Source organism: Falco cherrug, chromosome 15, assembly GCF_023634085.1.
Source record: "Falco cherrug isolate bFalChe1 chromosome 15, bFalChe1.pri, whole genome shotgun sequence".
NCBI classification, from domain to species: Eukaryota; Metazoa; Chordata; class Aves; order Falconiformes; family Falconidae; genus Falco; species Falco cherrug.
Window position 1 is genome coordinate 14,776,174 of NC_073711.1, and position 22,739 is coordinate 14,798,912.

General features: G+C 51.9%; 1 protein-coding gene across 6 annotated transcripts; it reads right to left on the reverse strand.

Annotated features, from left to right (window-relative positions):
- Positions 1–435: 435 nt before the first annotated feature.
- FRMD7 (FERM domain containing 7) lies at positions 436–22,709 on the reverse strand. 6 transcript variants are annotated; one of them, XM_055727355.1, is made up of 14 exons: positions 22,347–22,709; positions 14,882–15,131; positions 13,251–13,477; positions 8,597–8,701; positions 8,168–8,210; positions 6,772–6,805; positions 5,944–6,041; positions 5,690–5,804; positions 5,341–5,488; positions 4,065–4,160; positions 3,611–3,774; positions 3,299–3,367; positions 3,126–3,201; positions 436–2,965 (listed from the first exon to the last, which is right to left on the reverse strand). In XM_055727355.1, the coding sequence occupies exons 2-14, from the start codon at positions 14,916–14,918 to the stop codon at positions 1,925–1,927; spliced, it is 2,253 nt and encodes a 750-aa protein (XP_055583330.1). In that variant the 5' UTR covers positions 14,919–15,131; positions 22,347–22,709; the 3' UTR covers positions 436–1,924. The 6 variants fall into 6 exon arrangements, with proteins under 6 accessions (XP_055583330.1, XP_055583329.1, XP_055583331.1 ...); XM_055727354.1 differs by having other exon boundaries at positions 6,772–6,850; XM_055727356.1 differs by lacking the exon at positions 3,299–3,367 and having other exon boundaries at positions 6,772–6,850.
- Between the last annotated feature and the right edge of the window lie 30 nt (positions 22,710–22,739).

Sequence of the window (22,739 nt, forward strand, 5' to 3'; positions counted from 1 at the left end):
GCTGGGTTTTTTAACCCTCTTACCAAATCATGCATGTAGACTGCCATGCTTAAATGCTGTAGTGAGTGGTGGTTCTTGCTCTTCCCAAGGTGCAGAGCTTTGGGAAGGGAAAGAAAGAATTCTTTATAACCAGAAAGGTTATCCCTTTTTTTAATGGAACGTGCCAGAGCAGCATGTGGGCTCCCTGTAGCTGACAGCTTCCTCAGCACAGGGTAACCAGGAGCAAAAGCAAACCTTACAGTGTGCTCTCTTGTTGATCTAATGCGTTTCTTTGGGCAGCTAACCAAGAATGTGGTTGTTTTCAGCAGCATTCAGGGATCTTGGTGAGTCTTTCCAGTTGCTGAGACAGTGAGGGCACAGAGGGAGCTGGCAAGCAGCTGTGTGAGAGGGAAGCCAGCCCAGCAGCTCCATGGAGCAGTGAGAGCTGCCGGGGAGCTGGGGGTGCAGGCTGCACAGGGCAGAAGGAGCAACCCAAAACTCTGGTGGGAGCAACTGATTTTTATTGCCCAGCTTCTAAAACAAAGGACAGCGATGCGCAGGGTGAGCAGTACCCGTAAGCCAAGTTCTTTTTACATTTTAACCTATTTTCTGTCTCTGTCCCAGCTTCCTTGTTTCTGAAATCCATTCTAGCAGGCCGCGGTTGTTTCTCAACTGTAGATTTAATGGGCTGTCCCACGCCTTACAGTCATGTCCTACAGATGCGTACAGGGTTGTTCTTAAAGAAAGGTAATAAGATCCTCCCCTAAAATCTTACAGAGGTGTCATCATTCTCCATTTTTCTGAGTAGGTTTAGGGTAATAATAAGTTCTTGTTATAAAAACAACTGCCAGGAAGTGTCTTTATACCTTTTCCCTTCTAGGGAGCAATAGATAAACCATCCACACCGTGGATGATGAGCAGTCCCATCTCCTGCTCCTTCTTTATAGCTAGAAACAGCCCTGGTAAAAACAAGGGTGCACACCTGTAGCAAACAGGGAAGCTGCGAAGCACCATGGTTCCAGCAGACTTCCTAATGCCAAGGGTGAGCACCAGCTGCCTGTTTCTTTCCTGCCCCTTCCTTGAGAACTTCTTCCCCATGCTGCTTAACTGAGGCCTGATCTGGGGGACCAAGATTTAAGCAGGGCACTGAGGTAGCAGGGCTGTGGAGGCCAGAAAATAAAGCTAACGGGCCTGAGAAAAGCAGAGCTACACAGTATCATTTATTAACCTATTTGCCAGAGCTTGCTGTGGGATGCTGCTAAATGATTTACAAGCACGGCTGAGATGTTTCTTAGGGACAGGTAATGCGCTAAACTGGCCAGCAAGAAAGCAGAGCAGTTTGCTTGCTCCGTGGCTTAAAGCATCACAAGCAGCACCCCACACATATGACCTTGTCCTCGAGGGGCAGGTGCTGGAGGGAGGAGAGGCAGGATGGAGGAGGGGGGCTCCATGCTGGGGCACTGGCCGTGTCCACAGCGTTCAGCTCCCAGAGCAGCCTCTCCTGAAAATCCTGCTCCTCTCCAAACAGACCTCAAAAACCTTTCCCACCACTGTGCTTCCCTGCAGCTGTGAAAAAACAGATGTTTAAACCCTTCCATGAGATACCTCTTTTTCTTTTTTCTCCCTCCTTTGCTTGATGAAGATTCCAATGGTTGAACTCCAAGCATGGCCAGCAGCCACCAGCTTGGGCAGGACATGAGGTCCTTGCAGGGCTCTAGGAGAACCCTGGCCCCTTGTGTGTGGTGGCGGAGATGCACCGGCTTCCAAGCATGGTGCAGGAGTCGAGTACGACTTCTGAATGCTCCCTTGTTGTCCATTAGCACATCCTCTGTAGCTAAGAGCCCTGGCACTAAAAAACCCATCCATGTTTTCCAAGCGGTAAGCGGCCCTGCAAGCAAGGTTGTCACCCTGGCCACCTCTGCTCCCTCCGGCTGGTGTCAGGCACCTAGGTGAAATACCTGGAGGCCCCTCTGCAAGTCCTCTCTTCAGCAGCACTGGTGGCGAAGGACGCCTCCTCGTCCTCTTCATCCAGCTGGAGGCTGCCAGAGGACAGCCGCACCCGGGCCATGGGTGACCGCAGCACCCGGCCGTAGAGGGAGCAGTAGTCAGCGGCCAGGAGGTCGGAGTCGGAGTCGCTGGACTCGGTGCTGCTGCCCAGGTAGCGCTCGGTGGAACGCCGCAGCCCCGGCACCAGCCCTTGCTGGGCCGGCACGTGCCAAAACACGCCTGCTTTCCGGCTGCTCAGGGCAGGGCACGGCCCCAGGGGCCGGAACTCGGAGCCGTAGGGGAAGCGGATGGTTTTCATGTCCGACTGGCTCCAAGACCGCTTGGGAGGCTGCTCCTGAAGGCCGTAATCAAAGGAGCGAGCCAGCGACCTGCTCTCCTGCACTGGGGCCATGCTCGTGCCTGCTGCCGTGCACGCAGCCGTGCGATGGAACTCCCCGGTCCAGGTGCCGCTCGGGCTCTGCCTGGGGGGCTTTGCTGCCACAGGGCCACATCCACCCACTGGTCCTGCCGCGTCTTCGCCGGGTGCCAGTGCATGGCACGGGGGCTGTGGGGGCCTGTCCAGGTAGAAGAGGACCTGTGGGGGCAGGGCAGCCGCGGGCGGGGGACACGGCACGTCTGTGTACACCAGCGGCCGGGCAGTCACCTCCTGCATGTTGCCCACCGAGGTGCTTTTACTGTTCCCGGCAAACTGGTGGTGGGGCCGAAAGGATGTCAAAGGGTTTCTGGCGCCGAAGTGGTCGGTGGGCTCCCACGCCCGCTCCAGCTCCAGCTCGGCGTAGAGCAGGGGGAAGGCGGACGAGCTTTTGGAGTGGGGCAGGAAGGCGGGCGATGCTTCGGGCTTGGAGCGCTCCAGCTCGGTGGCAAACGTCACTTCCACGGTGGAGCTCCGGCGCCGGCTGTCCAGCGTGGGCTCGGAGGCGTGCACCCCGTTGGCGTGGTAGGACCCCCGGCCGCCGTAGGCCAGGCGCAGCTCCTCCACCTGAGCAGGGGCAGAGGGTGGGCACCCAGACCCCCAGCTGGGCGGGGGGACAGAGTGGGGCTGGCAACGAGCCCCCAGAGCTGAGGGTCTGGCTTGGGCTGCAATGCCAAGACACCCCCCGGGCACGGCCCTGCCTATCGCGGACCCCACGGGGACATACCTGCTTCGAGACGTCCGTCAGAAGGTCTGGGGAGGAGCGGCACTGCCTCTCGTCGTAGCGGGATGTGTAGTGCTTCCTGCAAGACCAAGAGGGTGGGTGGGTGGGTGCGTGGCCAGGAGGGTCCTGTGCCCTGCCCCCACCTGGGCACTGCCCCTCTCCGTGCCCCCCGGTACCTCTCGAAGGGCAGGCTCTTCATCTTTGCCTTCCTCCCATGCTCCAGCAGCTGCCGCTGCGTCCTCCCGCTGCAGCACAGAGGGAGAGTGTGAGCAACACCCCCAGCCCCAGCCCTGGGGGGACCCCCGTGCCCCGGGTGAGGGGAGGGGGCATAGCAGGACCGAAGCAATGGTCTCTCCAGGAAAAGCAGCTGGTGGGCATCACCCCCACCCCCCACCCGCATCCAGCCGGGGCCAACACCAAGGGGAAGCTCAGGGCTGTCCCCACGCCCTTCCCGGCCCCAGCAGTTGGGTTTTCCCCCGGGACTTTACCTGTAGCGGAAACTGGAGCCCTTGCTGCACAGAAGGGCTTTGGGCTTTGACTTGGGCTCTTCAGACAGCCTGAAGAAGGCATGGTACTCCACGCATGTCTTCCAGAAAGCCTTGCAGGTGTCCCGGCTCACCATGGTGAACTCCAGCGTGTCCTTGCACAGCTCCTGCACGGCCAGAGACAAGCCAGCCGGTCTCAGGGTGCGGAGCCAGGCTCTGCTGTTTGCCCTCCTGACCCCCCAAAATCTCACACCGGGCTGCTGGTGGCTCCAGGCAGTGCAGCGGCACCATGGTGGGGACACAGGAGTGGCACGTGCCACGTTCGAGGGGGAAGGAGCATCAGCCATGAGCAGCAGGAATGGATTTCATTCAAAATCAGAGAGACTGTGCGTGGCCGACCTTCGATCCGCAGCTGCCCGCTCCTGAGCCTGGCAGCTGCCTGCAGCATGGTACTTACAGAGACGTTGGCGTGGAGCTTGATGAGAAAATGCTTCCTCTTGAAACTCAGTTTGCGAATTTTGGACCAGTTGAACGTGTTGATCTTTGTATTGCCCTGCAAGAAGGGACACAGAGGTTATGGCAGGACAGGGCATGCCAGGAATTCAGAAATGCCATGGGCCAGGACCTGAGCTCGCAGGACACCGCGTGATTCTCTGCTGCAGCTCTCAGTGCTGCTGGGGTCTGGGGAAGGGGTGCTGGGCTTTGCTGTTTGGCTCTCTTCTCCATTAGCTGGTCCTAAAAGCAGAGATGGAGGTTCAGGGCTTAACTCTGCCTACTGACGCTATTTGTAAAACTGCAGGATCCCAAGACAAATCTCACAGAAGTCAAGGCAGGGTCCTGTCTGTCCCAGCTCGAAGGTCACATGAGTTAATGCAGAATTGACTCCCCCAGAAGAAATAAAACCCCTCCTCTCCTTTGCTGGGAAGCACGGCAGCTCACTCCCATACCTCTAAACTCAGCTTAAGCAGGCTGCAGGCATACCTTACCCCTCATTATCATTACCTATCAATTGATACGTATTACAGTAGCAATTTAGATGCGGTCCCACAACACTGGTGTGGCAGCAGGACCAGGTAAAATTGTGTCACTCCATGCTGTGGCACTGAGACCCTCTGAGCTTTCTGGGAGAGCCCAGGTTTTAATGGGCTCACAGATGCCTTAATCACACGTGAGGGGTGTTTATGGCTCTGAATAAATAACTGGGTCTGGCAGCACTAATTATGAACAGCAGACCCACAGCTAGGACATTTTTTTTTTTTCCTGCTCTGGCAAGATGTTCCCAGGTTGGAATTAGCCAGTGTGGGAGGCAAGCACTGCTTCACGCCGGCTGCGAGGAAGTCTGTATTTATTCTGCAGCTACACCGTGATTACAGCATTATGTAATTGCACAGACGTGAGGTGGCTATTTTTGCTGGAAGATTATACGGTGAACACATGTGATGCAGCCGTGTAACCTGCGGTGCTTACACCGCCGCACTCATGGCAACAAGGGCCAACAGAGCGGGGGTGGGCACGGCGGCACACAGTGGGTACTGGTGGGGGTGGTGGGCTGAGCCCTGCAGCCACGTCCCGGAGCATCACCTGCACATCTCCTGGGGCACACTCCTCGTAGGATTTGGGAGGGTTTGTAGCACACAGAGGGGACAAAGGTCCCCCCGCAACTGGAGGGGATGCCCGTGGGGAGAGGGCACCCTGCCCAGGTGCTGTCCGCCCACCCCGAGCCCCGGGCTCACCCGCAGGACCAGCACGCCCATGTGTGTCACAGCCAGGTTGATCTGTGTCCCCTCGCCATCGCTGGCGGGGTGCGGGCGAATCCCGTACATCTCCAGCTTCCTGGCCACGTCCAGCAGCTGAATGTCTGACTCGGCCGGTGTCTTCCCTCTGGAGCCACAAGTGCAGCAGGAGGCAACAAGAGTGAGAAGGCAAGTGCTGAAATGGGCTGAAAAAATGCCATTTCAGCCATGCGCCTGCTGGCATCACACCCGCCCCATCGCCGGCCGTGCCTGCTAATGGGACCAGTCCCACTGGCAGGTGTCCGGCCGGTGCTTTGGGTGGGTGGTCTCGGCACAGCCCAGCCCTTACCTGTGTCTCCGGTGGTAGTGCATGATCTTGTTGTCCAGGTACTCTTGGTTGGGCAGGTACCTGTGGGTTGCCAGGTGCTGCTGGTCTGTCTCCTCATGGAAGTCCCCCAGCTCGGCTGCAGGGCATACGGGGGAGCGTGGGTTAGGATGGAGAGGGGACCGCAGGGGGAACCCCGGCTACAGAGCCAAAGCCCCAGGGAGCGCGGGGTCCCTGGGGAAGGGGCACAGTCCCTGCAGGCACTCGCCTGCCCTTACACTGCAGCAGGTGGGAGACAAGCAGCGCCGCGCTCTTGTCGCTGCAAGGCAGCCGCCCCAGCGCCAGGTCCTTCTTGATCTGGAGGGTGAAGAGGTACCTGTGGAGGGGGACAGGAGCATGTCCTGGCAGGGAGCCGGCCTCAGCAGACTGCCGGGCGCCGGGCTGAGCCGCGAGGGCTCTGCTGCAAGGGGAGCAGGCTGTCCCTGCACCTCTCCCTGCGCTTGCCCGTGTCTCAGCCCAAGGGGTGCTGGCCCATGGGGTCACAGGAGGAGCACGCAGCCCCTGCAGAAGGCTGTAGCTGGGCACCACTATGAACAGTACGCCCCTGCCATTGAGATGCCCGTTAGTAGGTTTCAGAGTTAACATTCCTATATGCTTTGGAGGGCATTTGCATCTCTCAGGGCTAACATTCTACAGAAGCACTGTCTTATTTTTCTTCCTAGTTCCTGTTCGCAGTGCTTTCTCTAAAACATTAGGGCTAACAATGTCATTTTTAAAAATAAAATTTAGTTCTTTCAGAACACAGCTTGAGGCAGGAGCTAGACTGAGCGGTCAGACTCCGTGCCCAACTGCTAAAGCGTTTGGCAGTAAAATTGCAGCCTCTTAAGACGGCTGATCCTTCAAGTGGATTTTGTTTAAAAACAGAGGATCAAGAAAAGACATTCTCTTGGGTTTTGTTTTACAAAGTACAGAGCTCTTTCAATACTTAGAATAACCACTGCTCACAGACATGTTCGGGTGGATGAAGATAAGGAATTAAATACATGCTTAACAACTGCAAAAATACAGGACTGCATGGTAAAAAAGTAACAGAACAAGTACTGTACCTGGTCAGCTCTTCTCTCAGATGGCCGGGGTCCACTGGGAAAAATTTCACCATAAATTTGAAAAGAACCTCCTTAGGATCTTAAAACACAACATCTTCATAAGTTTTCTTTTACGTGTCTATTGGGAACATTTACAACTCTCTTCACACATGCTGTCTCCTTACAAAGTAAACTACCCTGGACCCTTACAAAGCAGGGATGGAAACCCTGAACATCATGGACTGCAGCCTGCTCCCAAAAACCAGCCTGCCCAGACCCCCAGTGTTACCACTGGAAGCGAACAGGGGGTTGGACACTTAAATAATACTAAAGAGAACATGCCCCAGCAATCCTTTAAGTCACAAAGACCTCTGCTAGGAGGGGAGTTCCGTGGAGCAGTGCCGGGGGTACGTGTCTGGAGTGTGGCCAGAGCCCCGGTGTAATTGCCACCAGCGGGGCTGTGCATTAAACTCAGCCATCCAAGCACTTGGGATGCAACAGCTCCGTGGGAGGCTGTTTGGGCAAAGAATTTTTGTGGGATGAGTGAGAGCAAGCGGCCAAGCCCAAGGCAAAGAACATGGAGGGAGGGAAGCAATTTTGTAGGCACTGACTGTCCCAGGACACCATGGGACGGCTCAGGAGCTCCTGGAGGGACAGGCCAGAAGGGACATGGAAAAAGAAATTGGTGCCTGAAACAACCCCATTTCTGGTGCACCTAGGAAGGGGAGGCTCTTCACACGTTCTCCCCCCCTTACGGGGAAATTTGTGCAAACACTGTACTGCAGCCTGCCCACTGCAAATACTGGGGGCACGGCCTCGTGCTCTCAGCTACCTCTTAGTCGCCGTGTCTTCGGGGAAAATATCATTTGGTTCATCGTGGGGGTGGAAACGGGCATAGGCTGAAAGGGGCACTGTGTTAACATCGGTCACGACAGGGGATGCTGAGCCTGAATTCAGGTCAGGCTCCGCAGCATCTCCGTGCAGTGGCAGGGGGGCTGGGGGGCTGGCGAGGAGCAGCCGAGCCTGCGAGGCACAGGGCTAACCCTGCTTCACGCAGGCGCTTGGGCTGCTGAGAGCTGCCAAGGGGGAGGGAGGGCATGCAGGGAGGGATGCCCACCGCCCTGCCAGCGCAGCGACGCACGCGCACGCACGCAGCCGCCCCTGCGCCTCGGCCAAGCTGTCAGGCTATTAACTGCTCAAGCCTAAAATGGTGCAGGTAGCAGATTGCAAAGGCAGGGGTGTTCCTACAGGGTTTTATACAGGCTGCGGGGTCTTTGCAAACAATCCGGCCTCACACTAGAAAATGAGCTCAGGTAAAAAACCAGAGCCCCCATCCCCAAGCAAGAACACTGCACAAACGTGTCTGCGCTAGTCTGTCACTGGTAGCGATTCAGAATTTTATTCTTGAAATACTTACTTTTAACTTGCTTTGTTATGGGTTTTAGCGGTTCCAACCAGACCTGAAAGAGAAAGCAAAGAACCGGGTGAGTAAATGGCACAAGACGGAATAAAAGCAGCAGCGTTATGCTGGAACGCAGCACAAAAACGCCGGCCAGCTCGGCTGCAGCAAGCTGTCCCGCTGGGCACCCTGCACAAACGGCCATGGAGAAACCCCACGTGGCTGCAAACGGGCTTTGCCAACCAGCTGGTGACCCCCCCCCCTCGTAGCATCCATGTTTGAGGCGTTTTTGGCACCACGGCAAAACTTGCCATTGACATTTCCCATGTGTCATTTTCAGGGAGGTGCTGGCGTGCCCCCACCCGTGCAGGCGGCTGCTGCGAGGACATGGCACGGTGCAGTGTGGGGGCCCCACGCCACAAGCCCCACACCACGAGCCCCACTCACGTGGTTCCCAGCCTGGCTGCGGAACTCCAGCCCAAAATACTCCTTCTCCACAAGGTTGACGTGGCTGCAGGTGAGGTTGAACAGCCCTTTTCCGCAGGATTTTTGCTAGCAAACAAACACACCGCAGAAGCAAAGGGTTAGGCAGTGCTGACAGCAGTGGCGATGGGATTTCAGTGGGATAGGGGAGAAGGCTGAGCTCCCTGCCTTCATCCCAAGGGGAGCTGTGGGATATTTCCTGATCATGCTGCAGCAGCATCTTAATAAATGTTGTTGGCTTCAGCATGTGGGACAGGACGACTACATGCTGTGCTCCCCTTACCTCGGCTCTTGGAAATCATATTTTAAATAAAGCATAAATTATGCTTGGAAAGCATAATTTAAATAAATACCTACAGGAGCAAAACACAATCTAATTTTGAAACTTTTGAAATGGCGAATGCCTTCTCATCGCTTCTGTATTAAGGAATGTAAACCAGAAAAATAAAGAAGAGGAAAGAAATCTTGCTTTTGGCCCACCTTCTGCAACCATCACTGTCTGGGCAGCCCTATGCCTGGCAAACCAGTGAACGATCCCCAGGACGAGCATCATCTGAATGAGGGACGGCCATGGCAAATTACGAGCAAACGGGAGCACGCCTCAAACCTGTGCAGCAAGCCTGTGTGCCCCGACAGCCGGCGACCGGATTGCTGGGGACAAGCTGCTATTATGGGCAATGGTAATGAACAGCAACAGGACCCTGCGGAGATCCTGGGCCCTGGGTCATCCGTGTGCTTTAGTAATATTAATTAAGTGGCTCTACACGCTGATAAGGGAGGCCAAGCTGTATTTATTCCCAGTAAACAGAAACACTCGGAGAGTGTTTTGCTTGACTTGTTGCTGTGCTGCATAACACGGCTGGGGAGCTATCCAGGAGGCTCCTACTTTGGAAAATGCTCCAGAAAGCACCAGAAACGAACCTGGCAGTCACCCACCCCAACAAAACCCCTGCTACTCCTTTATCAGCTCGTGAAGAGCAGACCAAAACTGAGCGTGGGTTAGTGCTAAAGCAAGGCAGAGCAGAGGCGCTGGGTTAGACAGCTGCTAAACTATGGCGTTTCGGGTGACAGGGGTGAGGGCAGGCTGCGGCTGCCTGTGCCAGCAGCTGCTCCTGGCAGGGATGGGAGGGACCCGGCTGCTGGTGGTGATGCACACTAATAACCACCTTGCACGGCTTCTCCTGGGATGAAATTGCTGGCTCTGAGGTGAAGGACTGCTGAAAAGTGATAGCGTAATAACAGCATTCGCTCTGCAGCACTCCCGGTTCTCCTCAAAATTACTAGATCACAAGGGTAATTAAAACAATTATAAATGTTTATTTCCAAGCTAGAATTTTCTAGCATGAAAGGCCTTGGCCTTTGTCAGGCAGCCAGGAAAGACAAGCATTTCTTACTGGGTTATTACCCACCGCATGTCTGCTGGGAGCAACCCGCTTTCCTCCAACCCAGCACTGCCCGCGGCAGGCACCGCCGGAGCCGGGTGGCCCCATCCCCAGGAAAACCTGCTCGCTGGGCAGACACGGCCCTGCTGATGCAGGGGCTGGTTTAAACGCGGGGCCTTTCCCCTCGCAGAGCGCTGCTTGTGGGTCCCATCCTGCGTTTGTGGTACCCGGGGCCCGGCCCGCGCTGCCTTCAGTCGCGCTTGGGCAGCAGGAGCCCTGCACGGTGAGAGCAGCGGGCGCTGTGTTGGAACAGTGCGGTGCAAGGCAGGAGCATGAGGTGTGGGGCTGGCTGCCCCACGTCTGATGCAAAATGTGCCTTCGATGATGTCGCAGGGCCAGGTTCACACCCACAGGCAGAAACCCCTGTGTAGAAGAGGGTGGCAAGGAGAGGCTGCGCTTGCCCCTCCTCTCCTCGGTGGAAGTGCTGGGACTTTAAGCAGTGTAAGAAAGCAAGAGGCACATCCAGCGGCAGACAGCAGCCTACAGGACACACGGGGACGCGCACACCCCTCCGCAAAGGACACCCTGGCAGCACTTGCGCTCCAACAGCAAAGCCATGCTTCTGCAGCATTCCCCGCAGCACAGGCTGCTGCACCCAGGTCTGAGGTTTAGCGGGGAGCGACAGCCTGTGGGATTTGGTGTGATCTTTCTCCAGCACCTTGGGAGATGCCTCCCATGCCAGGCATGCTGGTGTCTTCTGCGTGGTTGCAGCTGGCACGCAATGCCATGCACCAAAAGCCACCAGCTGGTGTGCAGCCAGCTCTGCGTACCTCCTGTCAATGAATCCCCACCTTAACTCGTCCTAAGGGAGATGAGACCATGGGAGACTTTGTCCTTCATTCAGCCCCAGCAATTAGATTTTCTGTACTTGCTTGGCTTGTCTTTTTCTTCTATTTTTTTTTCCTTCCCGCTGAATCTTGCCCTGTAGCAAATTCCAGGAGCAGAGATGCCCTGGCTTTGTCTGCGCAGGCTGCAAAGTGCTTTGTCCTTTCGGTGCTGCTCTGGGAGGCTTGGAGCTGCCCAGGCTCAGGCTGCTTTGCTTAAACCCTTTCCAGAGAGGAGAGCGACTCTGTTGGTGACAGCACATGCCAGGTCACAGCTCTAGGTATTCAGGGAAGGAAGAAGGGAGGCAGCTTTGCAATATCTCCTCTCAGCGCAAGAAACCCATTAGAGAGTGACCTGTGACTGTCCCTGTACCCAGGCACCCGGGCAAGGGACCCCGGTGCCCTCCCAGTGCAAGGCACAGGGCTCACTGCCAGGGTGGGCAGCATCCCGGCAAGATCCCGTCTGTGCCATGGCTCAGCCCTGGGGTGTTCAGCAGGGAGGGCACAACAGGGGACATTCGGAGATGTGCCAGGCCCCCACCACCCCCTGAGCTGGGAGCTCAGACCTGGCTTGCCGGCTGCCATCCTGGGAACCGCCTCCAGCACCCAGATGGAGGAAATCCCGGGAGCTCAGCAGCCACAGAGAGGGTGCCGGGTCCCGGCTGTCGGCGAGGATGCAGATGAAGGCAAAAGGCTTTCCAGGCCAGCACCCTGCACTGGGAGAGGAGCTCATTCCTGGGCAAAGCCGGACTGGCAATGAGACCTCATGGCACGTGCCGGCGGCTGCGATACCCACATGAGGCAGGTACAGACGCATACGCCAAGCGTGAGGCGGAGGGAGAGCCAGGCCTGCTGTGTTCTCTCTTTTGTCATTTTCCCTCCCATTATACTCAAGTACGACACATTCAAAAGAGCTTTCCAAAGTCAGGAGGGGTTTAGGGAGAGTGGCTTGAAATATCTGCTCAAAACTTAGCCCAAAGCGGTCCTTTTATAATGGAGAAGTCACTAATTCAACTATTCATTTAGCATACCCATACAGCATCAAATGCATCAAATGCCTAAAAGGGCTTTCCAATACCATTCCATGCGAAAAAAGGAAATGACCAGGAGTTCCTCTAATGGAAGCTATTTGCTGCAACGTGTCGTGCAGAGCTATAGCGCCCTAAGTGTTTTGGGCAAATGAGAAAGCAGAGATGGAAAAAACCGCAGCAACATTGTACCAGCAGCAGCTTTGAAATTGTCTCTCATTACGCCCTGATCTAATCAATATGAAATAAATAAAAAAAGGCACTTTAAAACAACTAGTCTCATTTTTAAGTGGATACCAGCTCTAGGATACGTTAATTAAACTAAACTAAAAAACTTCCATACTGTGCCAAGGGATGGCATTGCTTTACAATCCTCTTTTGTGCAAAATGCTATTGCAAAGAATAGGAGCCGTGCATCAAGACTGAGCAATTCTCAGGCTGTGCTATAAAACCAGGAGTCTAGGAAATGTAATAGAACTGGAAAAAAAGCTCTTTCATATTAAACACAAAATGCAGGTAAGTGCTAGAACTGATCTACTTGAATTAGCTAATTCAATTAGCTACTGTGATTACCAAATGCTAACCAACAGTAAATGTTCAATCACACTTGTAAAAAGATGTTTTTAACACATAGTCAAGATAAATCTAGTTTCAGTTATCTATATACATATATAAAGCTAACACCATAGATATTAATACTTAACATCTAAAACTTATTTCAGAGCTAACATTTATTAAATGTGAATTATTAATGACAGCATGTTGTGGGACACTGTCATGCAGAAAATAAGATACCGTGAGCTTTTTCCCCTCACTATTCCTAAACCCACAGAGTTTTCTTTTTCAGCTGAATGCCCAGGAAGAGACACATGCAGATGTTTCTCACCTGGAGTAATTTGGTTAAATATGCTATTTTTATTCTGTTCCCAGATTTTTCTTCCTTGTTGAACACTTATACTGGCACACAGACAAATGAGAGAAGAACTCGACACTTGTCAAGAACATCACTTCATATTAGCTGACTTCCAAAAGGCAATACCAGATAAGTAAAAGCCATTCCTCCTTCGTTATAAACAATGCCAATAACAAGGAAGAGTGGGAGTGTGTTGGTGCTGAAAGACACTTAGCAATCAGCACTATAACCTCTTGGTTTGGATTTCAGGCTTATTTTCCTTTTTTTGTTGTTTGTTGTTGTTTGTTTGGTTTTTTTTTTAAAAAAAGCTAAAACGCAGAAGCTATCAGAGCCCATACAATCCTTCAGAGTAGCATTGACTTCAATAACTAGCACAAAAAATCCCCCAATAAGAATATGATACCCACTTACATCAACTACAAAGATCTTCTGGGAGTCATCCAGAAACTGGACTTTCAGGTGCAGCATCCTCGAGCATGTGGCTGAGCGTGCGGCAGGCGCGGCAGACCTAGCGATGTGAGCGGTGCGCCGGGAAGGGAGCCCTGACTCCTCTTGCACACATAATTTCCCTCTCAGCTGGATGGAGAAGGCTGCAGTCACAGATGTGGAGCGGAGGCTGGAGTGAGGGAACTGAACGCCTAAAACCAAGTTAAAACCCACTGAATTGATACCTCCCCTGGTTTAAATACCACCACTGCGTTAAGGGATGTTTTCCCCCGGTGAATGATGAGTGTATTAATAGGCGAAAGGCTGTGCAGCAGCTCTGCAAGGGTGGCACTAATGGGGCTGGGATAAACGCTGAGCTTTTACAGCGGGTGATGAGCAATGTGAGGAGCAAAGGGAGCCCACGCTTTGCACCGCAGGGTCAGGGAAGAAGGGCTGGGTGGTGTTCCTGCCCGAGTCACCGACAGCGAGCATCGCCTTTTCTGTGGTCTGGTTAAGGTGCAGGGAGACCAGCTGTGCTCGCTCCCCGAGGAGGGCAGATAAGGTCCTGTCCACTAGGCAGCTGTGTGCGGGATGGACAGACGCACCGATGTACTCCACCAGAGACTGGGAAATGTTCCCACCTGAACCTGAGGCCAGGTGGAACTTCTTCCTGGGGAGGCAGGGGAGGACCTGCTGCTAATTCCCAGCTCACACCCTGGTCTGGCAACTTGGTGAAGTCTCACAAGCCTTTCGGACAACCTTATTCTGATTCCACACCCGAAAACCCCACGTCCCCACACACTAGCTCAGGGCTGTTTGCTCAGCCAGCTGAGCCCTTAATTTTAAATACCCTGGACCCTGCTACCAGCATCCTGCATCCCGCCAGCTCTCCCTGGAAGGACTTCAGTCCACCGAGTGCATCCAACCCCACATTAGGCTGGATGGTATTGCACTGATTCAGAGTCTTCTTCAGCCTCTCAAATACTCCGGTGGTTGCCAGGATGGACTGAGTAGAGCAAGAAACAAGAAGCCTCCTTCCTCCCAGACCCCATCCCCTCTTTTTTCCAAGGTGAACTTCCACACTGGTCCTTAGGGTTTGCTCCTTTGCTCCCCTGTTGGCCCGGGAAGCAGGGGTACCTGCAGGGCCGATGCTGAGCCACCACGGCTGCATTCTGCAGAGCCTCCCGAAAAGCTGAGCCGCCAGCACTGGGCAGCAAGTTCAGCCACCATCCTCCAAAAAGGCTCACTCTGGGCCCTGGGGATAGGGGACGAAATGCCCCAACCCCCCTCAGTCCCTCCTGAAGTCACTCCTGAGAGAGGAGCAGGCTCTGGGAGAGCAAATTCTGGCAGAGACGAGATGCGATGTGCTGCCTTGCACCACTGTTGCTGCAGCTCTGCGCGCTGCTGCACCGTGTGCTTATCTTCAGATTCAGTTTAGAGTAAAGGAAAATAAGATAGATAAAGTTACGGAATAGAGATCTGCCAGAGGTTATTAAACACCATAGACCAAAAGGCAAGAACCGGCACCTGGCTCATTGCTGAGAAGGAGAAGCACTCACCTTGTTTTCCACACTCAAAACATTTGTTACTGGCAGCTGCTGGAGACTGGGACTCACCTCGGTGGCCTTTGGTCTGTGGTGGCCTTTCATACATGCAGCTTAGACCTCCTCTTCCTCAGCCGGGGCTGCCAGGGGAACATCCACGTTCACTCCTCACCCAGCCATAACCCATAACCCACCCGACATAACCCCTCGCCTGCCGGCGCCGGGAGCAGGATCAGGGCAGAGCCAAAGCCCTTCTGAACACGCTAGGCAGACAACAGGAGCATCGTCCGCTGGGTACTACATCTAAGGCACGGCACGAATACTGCAAAACAGGGAAAATTCTTTCCAGAATAGGGTACTTACAACATTCCTGCTGCCACACCAGAAGGAACTGTTTCACTCTCAGCTACAGCCCTGGCTTACATTCTAGTTGCTTTAAGTTTTTATAAAATATGACACATAAGAAGTATTTTCAAAAAAAAAAAAAAAAAAAGCCTGAAAGTACTGAGTTTGGCTTAAAAAGAGAAGAAGGAGGGAACAACAATAGTCTCCTGATCCATGCAGGGCTATTCCAGGAGGACGGATCAGCAGTTCCCAAGCTATGGGGAAAACAAAGAAATTGCTAGAAATTGCAGGGAAGATCTGAGTTAGGTCCTAGGAAAGACCCTTAAGCTGTGAGGCAGGAGAAATACTGGAACAGGCTGTAAATCCAGGGGTGACTCAGACACACGTCTGTCAGGGACAGCCCAGGCACACTTGGACCTGCCTTTAAACCTTTAACAATGACTATCATTTTTCACTGACTTCACGAGACACATTATATCTCGAGCATATCTCAACAGTTACAGCTGACTCACCACATCCTGCTCTTCTAAAAACTTCTGCCTCAGAACCATTCTATTTATTGAATATAATAAGCAACGATACATCTGCATTTGCATCAAGTTTTGCCTGCCGAACATCAGCAAAAGTCTGACACCGCTCTGCTGAAACTACTTACTTGTAATTGCTGGGAAAATGAAAATTAATGCATTTTTTATTTCTGTTTAGGTGGGTTTTGCCCATTAGCATCCAACTGCGGGGTAAGAGCTCTCTGACCAGCATTTTGTTTTGATACCAAAAGGTAACATGAAGCAGCAGCATTTTTCCTCTCCAGTTTGCCCCAGTCCTACCCATAAACATCCTGCAGTGGTGCTTCTCCTCCTCGCTCACATTCCCACCGAGAGCCGTACTTACAGCAACACAACATCACAAATACTATTCCCCGAGAGCAGCTCCACAGACACCCTGGCGTTCATCAGCATTAATAACTCTGCAAAATGATGAGACCGACAGGAGGGGCGAGCTTCTGCGCGTGAACGCTGGCAGGAGCAAAGGTGAACATCCCCAGCGTTAGACTGGGGATTAAGACAAGTTTAAAGATGAGTTGCGTTGTCTGACAGTCTCACACCGGGTGGGTCCAGGACAGGCGATGACACGATTACATGCTAGCTATACAAATTATTTGCATTGCTGCTCAGCCGGTGAGGATTACCAGATCGACAGCGATGGGGGTTTTGGGAGCAGCTCGGTTGCTGCGTGGGCAGCTCTCCCGCCCGCAGGCATCCCAGCAAAACCAACAGACCCCAGTCCAGCACAACTTGCAGGCACATGTGTGGGAGCAGAGCGTGGCCGTGGCATAGTGGGAAGCACGGGGACCCAATTGCACTAATAATAAAAGAAATAGGTTTAGCTGAGTTTAAGCAGTAAGCCAAATTAAAAGTCAATCACCTGACTCACCCTGCATTAGTATTATTATTTTTTTTGTTTAGTAACACTTTCCGGTGGTCAAGGAAGCAGTCATATCAAATCTTGCTCTTGTGATTATAGTTTTACCTCAGCTTCAGCAGCCGAGGTAAATGGTTCTTTTTACCTACCTGTAATAACCGAGTAGGAAATCGCAAATAACCTCGATTACGCATGAAAGACTCCAAACGCGATTGCAATTCCAGACACTGACAGACAAATTAAACAGAAGTGCCAATTTTTCTTTGAAGTCCTATTAAGATATACTCACACCACGCTACCGAAATACTGAAATCTGATTCCCCCCCCCCCCATTTCTCTCCTGTTTTCAACCTGTGCAGCACCGTGTTTGATCTGCAGGGATGGAGCAGAGCCCCGCGGCTGAGGGATGGAGCAGAGCCCCGCGGCTGAGGGATGGAGCAGAGCCCCGCGGCTGAGGGATGGAGCAGAGCCCCGCGGCTGAGGGATGGAGCAGAGCCCCGCGGCTGAGGGATGCTGCGGCCACGCGAGCCCGATCCTTGCTTCCACGCTCCCTCTCCTGGAGGTTGTGCCCAACGACACACACAGGAGACCAGTTCGCAGGGAGGAGCGGTTCAGGAACAGCAGTAACACAACCTGGCGTGCTTCGGTGTATATGGTTGACTTTTCTTCCTTTTTCATATTTTATATGCTATGTAAGAACTAATACCTGGCACTGAAGAAGGCAGTTTGCTGTAAGCAAATGCAAATGCCAGAACAAGCTACACAAGAAACTAAATAATAGTCTGATATCATCCAGAACACATTATCTCATTTTTAATACGCCCGTTGCACTCTGTTGTTGGCACAGCTATATAAAAAGCACTCTGTGATGCTTAATTCCAACAGATCGCTTCAAAGACACGAGAAAGCAATTTATACAGAAAAAGAAAGCCTTGTGAACACACCAAGTCAAAGGAGCGCTGGTGCCTCCAAAGACGCAGGCACCTCTTGGCATTCGGTCATTTCTAGCTAGGAAGACGCACCTCACTGCATCTACGTGGAAGTGCAAAGCACAGGACTTGTCTATGCTGTCCTTAAGTTGTTTCAAGCATGAACTGTCCCAGGTTCACTTGCACACCCCCACACTAACAAGCTAAAAGGATTGCCAGCTTACCAGTAATCCAGCAGTCCTGTGACGAGGTCTCCAGATGCCCAGGCTCTCTGTCCTCGCAAGCGCTGTCCGGGAGTCAGACCGATCAACCCCCCTCGCTACAGCTCTCCGTGAGTCACGGGCAGGTCTTCCCTAGGTCGTGCCCCAAGCGAAATCACCACGGACCCCACATACCACACCGCAGAAATATGAACGACTGGTGGGCAGTGCCTGCTCCTCTGCTCACACAGCTCTGGCAACAGAGGGTTACGAGACTAGAAGCAGCAGCACCTCTTCAGAAGGGAATTAAAGGCCAGGATGGTGAAAACCTTTGCTGAGCATCATCAGGAAGGATCCCACAGCCAAAGGCTTCGTCTGAGGAATCTGCCAAATTGAGTCTGCAACGCTGGGTGAAGAGACTGAATCCTAGTGGAAAGGATGGAGTTCTAAGGAACTATACTGCTTATTTTCATGGCAGATGTGGTTTCCCTCTTGGCTCAAGACAACTAGCTCTGGTTGAGTAAGCCCTTCATTACATCTAGGCACAGAAAGGCACGTGTTATCCAGGTACCTCCAGGCCGATGGATCAGACCTGTCTCACCACATGGATCTTCATCCCAAGTTTTGTTAACATGTTTCCCACCCAGGTAGCCTCTCTTCTCCCACTCCCTTCTTTACCTTTCATTCTTCCTTAAAAGACCCTTACCACACTTCAGTCCTACCAAAGCCCGCCAAATACCAAGTATATAGCTCAAAGCAGAGCTAAAATTGTGTCAAAGCCATTCTTCATAGCAGGCAGTGGAGGGCAACAGAGTAGCATCCACCTGAAGCTGGGACCTTGGTACTTCTGTAGTGATCCAAGGTAATCCCCATCTCATGGTTCCTCTCCCAGGGTCTTCTGGCAGATGGTAGTGGCTACGAGGCAGATGTGTTTCAAAGAACAGGAAACATTCCCACATCATGACTGTCCCAAAGTTTCAGAGGTACATTCATAAAACCTTCCTAAGTTAGTGATTTGGACCCCAAGATGAAAAAAATCAGATGGCCTGAGATACCGTGCTGACAACTAACAGAGAAACAGCTTAGATAGCTAAAAGGAAAAGAACAGCTGGATTCCAAGTACTTCTGACCATAGGCCCTGAAGCTAAGAATCTTTCTTCTAACCCATAAAAAAATACACCTGCATTACTGAAATTAGATGTAGGGCATTTGGCAGGTCCATGCTAACTCCCGGAACAACAAATGGAAATCAATGCCAGGATCAGTAACGTGACAGCGGTCGCAGAGACACGGGGCTGCAACGGACTTCAGGGGGTCACACACGACCACCCCATGTACGGAGGCAGGAACTACAGACACCACACGTGCTCCTTCCTCAGCAGCAGTTACCTGATGTCATCTCTGAAAATTTTCCGCCACCTCCACATATCTGCAGCTTGCTCCAGCACTTCAGCTGTGCTCTGCGAGCAGCTTTCTCTTTTTTACAACATAAATCAGCTTTGCTGAAAATTCAGTTTATTTCTTATTTTCCCATAGCAGCCATGCTGTTGCTGATTACACGACCATAATTAATTTGCTTTTAAGAACAAAAGTCTAAGGTCTATTACAGCACTAGGGTGAATCCCAAGCTGATGATTAATCATCCTATCTGCCAGTTCCCAAAAAGACAGGTAGCCCTTAAGGAATGGCACAAACAGCAAACATATTTTCTCTTTTCTGGGCTGACCAGATAATTTAAATCTAACGTCAAAGCAGATTTTCTAAGGACATAAAACTGGATGAACTAGTCAGCCTAGAGGCAGGAAAAAAGAAAAAAAATTAACTTGAAGAGCCAGAAATTTCCCAGAAAGCTGATGGTCTGTTTGGTTTACTGAGCTGCAGTCATTTATCAATTACACCTTTTAGCAGAAGCATAAGAAATCTAAGTCTGAACCACTTACATTATAGCATCACAAATGTATGAAATTTACTAACGCTCTTCATAAATCTGAAAACATAACTTTGTTCTTTAGGTTTTAGCCTACTTATTTATTTACATGCAAGAAGGCCAATTTCAAAATTATGCTACAATGCTGGTGCATCTCATTCCAGGGAAGTCCCTCCTCATCTTTAACACAGCTTTCCACATTATGCCCCAGGAGGGAAGTGCTACAAGTACCACTTTTATTCCGAGGCAAGAACAATTGAGGTCACCCAGTAACGAGCAGCAACTCGGAGCCTTAAATTCCGTGTGAGCCTAATCACGGGAAATATGATTTGGAGGAAGTCAGTCACTGTTAGAAAGCTGTCATAGCACACTCAGAACCAGCAGAACACCGAGGAGCATGGACACACCGCAAACCAAACAGCAAAGCCTGCCTGGGAGCGAGTATTTTGTAGGTTCCTGCAAAGTGAGAGACTCTTTCCCATCAATCACTGCAGTTAATGAAACTATTGCTCCAGACTTTTTGGAGGGACTTGAAGAGAACCTTTGAAAGAGAGCACCAGAGGCAAGCAACTTGATCCCGTACTAAATAGTTTTCATGGAGAACAACGAATCTTATCCCCTACGATCTTGTAATGGAATTGTATCATCGCTAGTAGCGGGGATAGCTAACAGCCAAGCCATCGCAAGCTCAATGCTGCCCTCAGCAGAACCAACAAACTACTACAGGTAGGATGTGACCTTTGAATTGAACACCGTGGCTGACTTACAGCTGGAAGTCCATCTTCTCGGCTCCTTGCAGCTGTATTGACCAGGCAGAGATAGACGTCCCTACTTAAAAAAAACCAAACCCTAAAAGGCACATTATTTCACTTTCACAGAGCAGAGGGCCACCTCACCTCTTGACAGAGCTCGCCTGCAGCTACAGTAGCTCTACACGCACTTCCTCCAGCTGCAAGCTCCAGAGTGAGCAAGCAGTGACTCACCAAACCGAAGTGCCTACCAGCAACCCAAGCTAGCAGGACTGCTGACTTTTCAGCAGAGATAACTCAAACAGGTCAACACATCTTGTTTTAGAACCCGTATCTCATTTTAATTAAGACTAGACACTTCCACTTAGTTTCAAACTGTAATTACCGCCAAGCCTATTAGGGCAGAGAACAGCATCCTGCTTCACGTGAGGTGTGGCCGGCAGCTCACCCACCACCCACGCAGGGCATCTCGTGTCCTTCCTCCCAGGGCTGTCCCCACCAGGCTCTGCGTCTGCGCGGTCGGTGGTTCACACCCCGCACAGCCAGCCCCAGCTCTGCCTCCTCCACAATCCAGTTACGTGCCACCCGTGCTGGGTGGGGGAGCGGGGTAGGGAGGAGCCCTCTGCTCTGAGCTGCAGCTCGCTCCTGAGCTCCAGACACACTGGGGACACACCTGTCCTCCGACTGCGCTGGGTGGTGGGACACTGGGGAGCTTTCTGCAGGGCCCGTGCACTTTAACAGCAGGCTGAACTCCTGCCTGCTGATGGGAAGCAGTGAATGAACTCCTCGTTTTGTTTTGCTTGCACATACAGCTTTTGCTTTACCTATTAAACTGTCTTCATCTCAACCCATGAGTTTTCTCACATTTACTCTTCCAGTTCTCAACCCCATCCCCCTGTGGGGGGAGCGAACAAGCGGCCGCTTGGGGCTTAGTTGCTGGCCAGGGTTAAACCACGACAAACTTAAATCCAGGCTAGCTCTTTTCTGTGGGTTTACAGACAGGGTTTCATTGATTTAAAGCACCTCGACATTGTCACACCTATTTTACCAAGGACACTACTCAACTATTTGTACAGCAGCAGCAGAGCTCACTCAGCACCAAGACTTTTGAAAGGTAACGGCCTTAAACATAAATCTTACATGCTTCCTTAAAACTCCCAACCCAGACAACACTGTACTGGCACTTTGAAACAAACCAGCCGTGTAAAGTCAAAGGGACTTACTAGCTGTACCATTCACTTCCCAGCCTCCAAGTGGGAGCAGGAAGCAGCTTGCGTAGCAACACCGAGTCCCATAAAGGAACCAGGAATGTTATTGCTCCATTATGACTTCTTTTAAATAGCACGAGAAATCAAGACTCAGACCAGTCCTAACGTGTCAGCTACCACACTCACTGACACCAGTCAGAACAGGGCATGCTTCACCCCCAGCCTCTCAGTGAGGTTAAGGGAAGCACACATTTTGTCCAAGATCACTTACAAGGGCAGTCTGTCCTTCTGTGTCATTTTCCCCTCAAGACGAAAGCTAGCCCTCCGTCTCAGTAAAGGAAGCGTGAGCTCAAAGAAGGAACAGCCTAGAAACCTGCCTACAAGATAAGGCTAACGCTGCTTTAGCTGAAGGAGGGGCAGTAAGCACGCCAGGTGGTTTTGCCTGTTGAGACATCACTGAGGACTGAAGGTACTAAGGTAGCAAGATTTTCTAAACTTGAAATCACATTTTGCATTAATACACGGCTTTAGTTGCAAATGCTGTATTAAAGGTCAGTACCAAGACTAAGTTCTGAGGAAGATGCACTTTTTGTTACAGAGCCCAGATGACAATTACCGACTTTGCAAACTCAAGGCTTTTACTGAGCATTTAAGATAATTATTATCAAATAGCTTTGGGCAGTTTGGTTAGCTGGAAGGTTTTTTAGAAAAATCTTCTGTCTCTCCTGCAGCAGAGCTCCAAGAACAGAACACTTACTCTGCTAGTGCGGTGGAGAGATGCCAGTCCCGGATTACTACGGTGGAGAGCAGCTACAGACACGCTGCAAGATGTCAGGACTCAAAGCCATCTTCAAACACACAAAAGCCTACATGAAAAAATAAGAACATTAAAGACTTTGAGAAGACAAACAGAGGTACTTCTTTTGAACAAAGCTTCATCGTACCATCCGAGTAGAGGTACCATTGCTGCTTTGATCAGGCTCCCCAGCTCAGAGGACTCCCTGCCTTGCACAGGAAGATAATGCATGGTCCTTGCTCCCCTTACTTCCAGAGTACCTGAGACTGCAAGCTTTACACCCAGTCTGGGCACAGTTTTACACCCTGTTTCCCCAAGCCAGAAGTCGTCACTCACGACAACTCAGATGTGGTA